This window comes from Cricetulus griseus, chromosome 7 (assembly GCF_003668045.3).
Source record: "Cricetulus griseus strain 17A/GY chromosome 7, alternate assembly CriGri-PICRH-1.0, whole genome shotgun sequence".
Classification (NCBI taxonomy): Eukaryota; Metazoa; Chordata; class Mammalia; order Rodentia; family Cricetidae; genus Cricetulus; species Cricetulus griseus.
In genome coordinates this window covers 113,012,377-113,014,632 of record NC_048600.1, presented here as the reverse complement: position 1 = coordinate 113,014,632, position 2,256 = coordinate 113,012,377, and the positions used below count along the sequence as shown (strand labels likewise).

Genomic DNA, 2,256 nt, shown 5'->3' with positions numbered 1-2,256 from the left:
TGAGACTTTTGTCTTTTTCTAAATCGATCCACACAGGAAACCCAGACACTTTAGAGCTTTTTATAGAGAGTCTCAAAGATTATGTGAATTTGTGAACTTAATGGAAAGGGATCACATAGCAAGATCTGAGGGCTCCCAATGACATGATATTCTCTCTTTCTTGATTTTTTCTGTATTCTATTTCTAGACAAAATTTTTCTTTCAGTTCTATGTGTTACTATTTCATATCATTTTGGTAGGAATTTGGTAATTCATGGCCTGTAGGGAAATATCTTGTTGCATACAGGCCTCTGAAGACATATTGGTCACGAACACATCCACTGGCTAAAGGTACTTCTGGGAACTGGGAAAAGATTATAATTTATCTCATCACAGTGTAGCTATTTGGCCATATGCTTTTATTGATTCTTCTTCTTTCTAGTATCTATCATTCCTTCCAATTTCCTGCCTTAGAGTGGTCATTAATACATTTTAATGGAATGAGTAATGCATGATGCATGAATGACTTCAATCCCTCAAAAGAAACAAAAGAATTCATTTAAGTACATTTTCTAAAATTATAAGCAGGTTAAACACTAGATCAACATGTAGAAACTCAAACCATGTTTTTTTTTTTTTGCCCAGGATATAACTTTTATTAAGAAATGTCACAATATGAAATACTATAGATATAATGGAAATAGCCAACAGGCAAACTAATTGTGATCCAAAATACAAGGAAGGGATTCAATGGTCAATTGAGGTCAACATAAAGAACTTCCATTTTCTCTGATGGCATCTGAAGAATGTCTCTCAGCTGTAGTCTGGTGCCTTTGATGTTGAAAAGCTTTAAGTAAACAGAAGATAAAAGTCGGTCACCAAGCAGGGCAGATAGAGTGCTGGTCTTTTTAAAGAAAAGATTCCCCAAGAGTTTGACAGTTTTCACTCCTGCAAGAGTTTCAGAGGCGGTGTATCCGGAACAATTTGGTGATCAGAATTTGAGTTCTTTCCATTTCTGGATCCGCTGTAGAGGGTCAAGATATTGATTACAGAACAGACTCAGACAGGGCCGTGATGCACCTGAACTCTGTGGCCCCATAACACACAATGAAGTAAAGGTTTAAGAACTTGTTACTGGTCCAGGGTTGGTCAAGGAGGTGCACAATTCAAGAACATCTTCGTCTGGGCAATTGAAAATTTGCTACCTGGCTCTTAACAGGTAGGCTGGCAGCAGTAGCAGCAGCAGGCTGGGCGGCAGCAGGACTGTCCACAGTAGGATGGGCGGCAGCAGGAGGCCTGGGCATGGTGCAGCTGGCAGCAGGTTGGGGGTGTGGAGCTCACCACGCAGCAGGGGGGCAGGCAGGTGCCCTCCACACGGCAGTCTGGGCGGCACCATCTAATTCGGTAGCTCACGCCTCCAAAGCCACCCTCCTGGCCACAGCCAATGCCACCCCCGATGCCATAGCCAATGCCACCCCCGATGCCATAGCCATAGCCACCCTCACAGCAGCTGGGCTGGCAACAGCTGGAGCCACAGATGCCACCAGTGGAGCAGGTGGGAAAGCCACAGAAGCTAGTAGCGCAGCAGGCCATGGTGCTAGGAGTTGGTTGGGTGTTGAGTAGCTGGGATGAGTTTCTGAGTTTGAGAGCTGACCTGAACATGGGGCCCTTTATATAGTCAAGCAAGCTACTGTTTATAAAATTCTTAACATATTTTTCTTGTTTTTCTTTAAAATTGTTTCTTAGTGGTCCTCTGATTAGCTTCCATTGAAATACTTGTGATGTATTATGGGAATGACTTTGTTTTATAAGGTCGCTGTGACTCGCTCTTGGCCATATACTCTTAGGGCAGTGTTTGTGGTTTCCATGTTCAAAGAACCTTCTCACTTTAGGTTAAGGCAACACCCTTATTCTGAATAATTTTCATTCCACTTGGCCATCTAGGCAGACCTCTAAAGCAGTGGACAATTTGCTCCTTTCAAGTATTATTTTTCCCTCCTGGATACATAGACCAAAATTTCACTGAGTTTAGAACTTTGGCATATTTGATCACATGTAATAGAAGCATCTACCATGTCAACTCCATCCAGCACCATATCAAACGATTTTATTGTTCTTTCCATTTCAGCTGATTGGAAATGTGTAAACATTATTTGTATTCCAGGCCAGAGGTTTTTCACTGTGAAACAAACAACTTGGTTTTTCAGAAAGTATCTAGCCTGATTTTGGTAGAGTCTTATTAAATGTTTATTGAATCTGATTCAGTGGGGATTAACT

The 2,256-nt window shown here is 41.6% G+C and overlaps 1 protein-coding gene across 1 annotated transcript; it reads right to left on the bottom strand.

Annotated features, from left to right (window-relative positions):
* Positions 1–1,191: 1,191 nt before the first annotated feature.
* Positions 1,192–1,572, bottom strand: LOC100758623 (keratin-associated protein 9-3-like). Its single transcript, XM_027428198.2, has one exon. The coding sequence runs from the start codon at positions 1,570–1,572 to the stop codon at positions 1,192–1,194; it is 381 nt and encodes a 126-aa protein (XP_027283999.1).
* Positions 1,573–2,256: the final 684 nt, after the last annotated feature.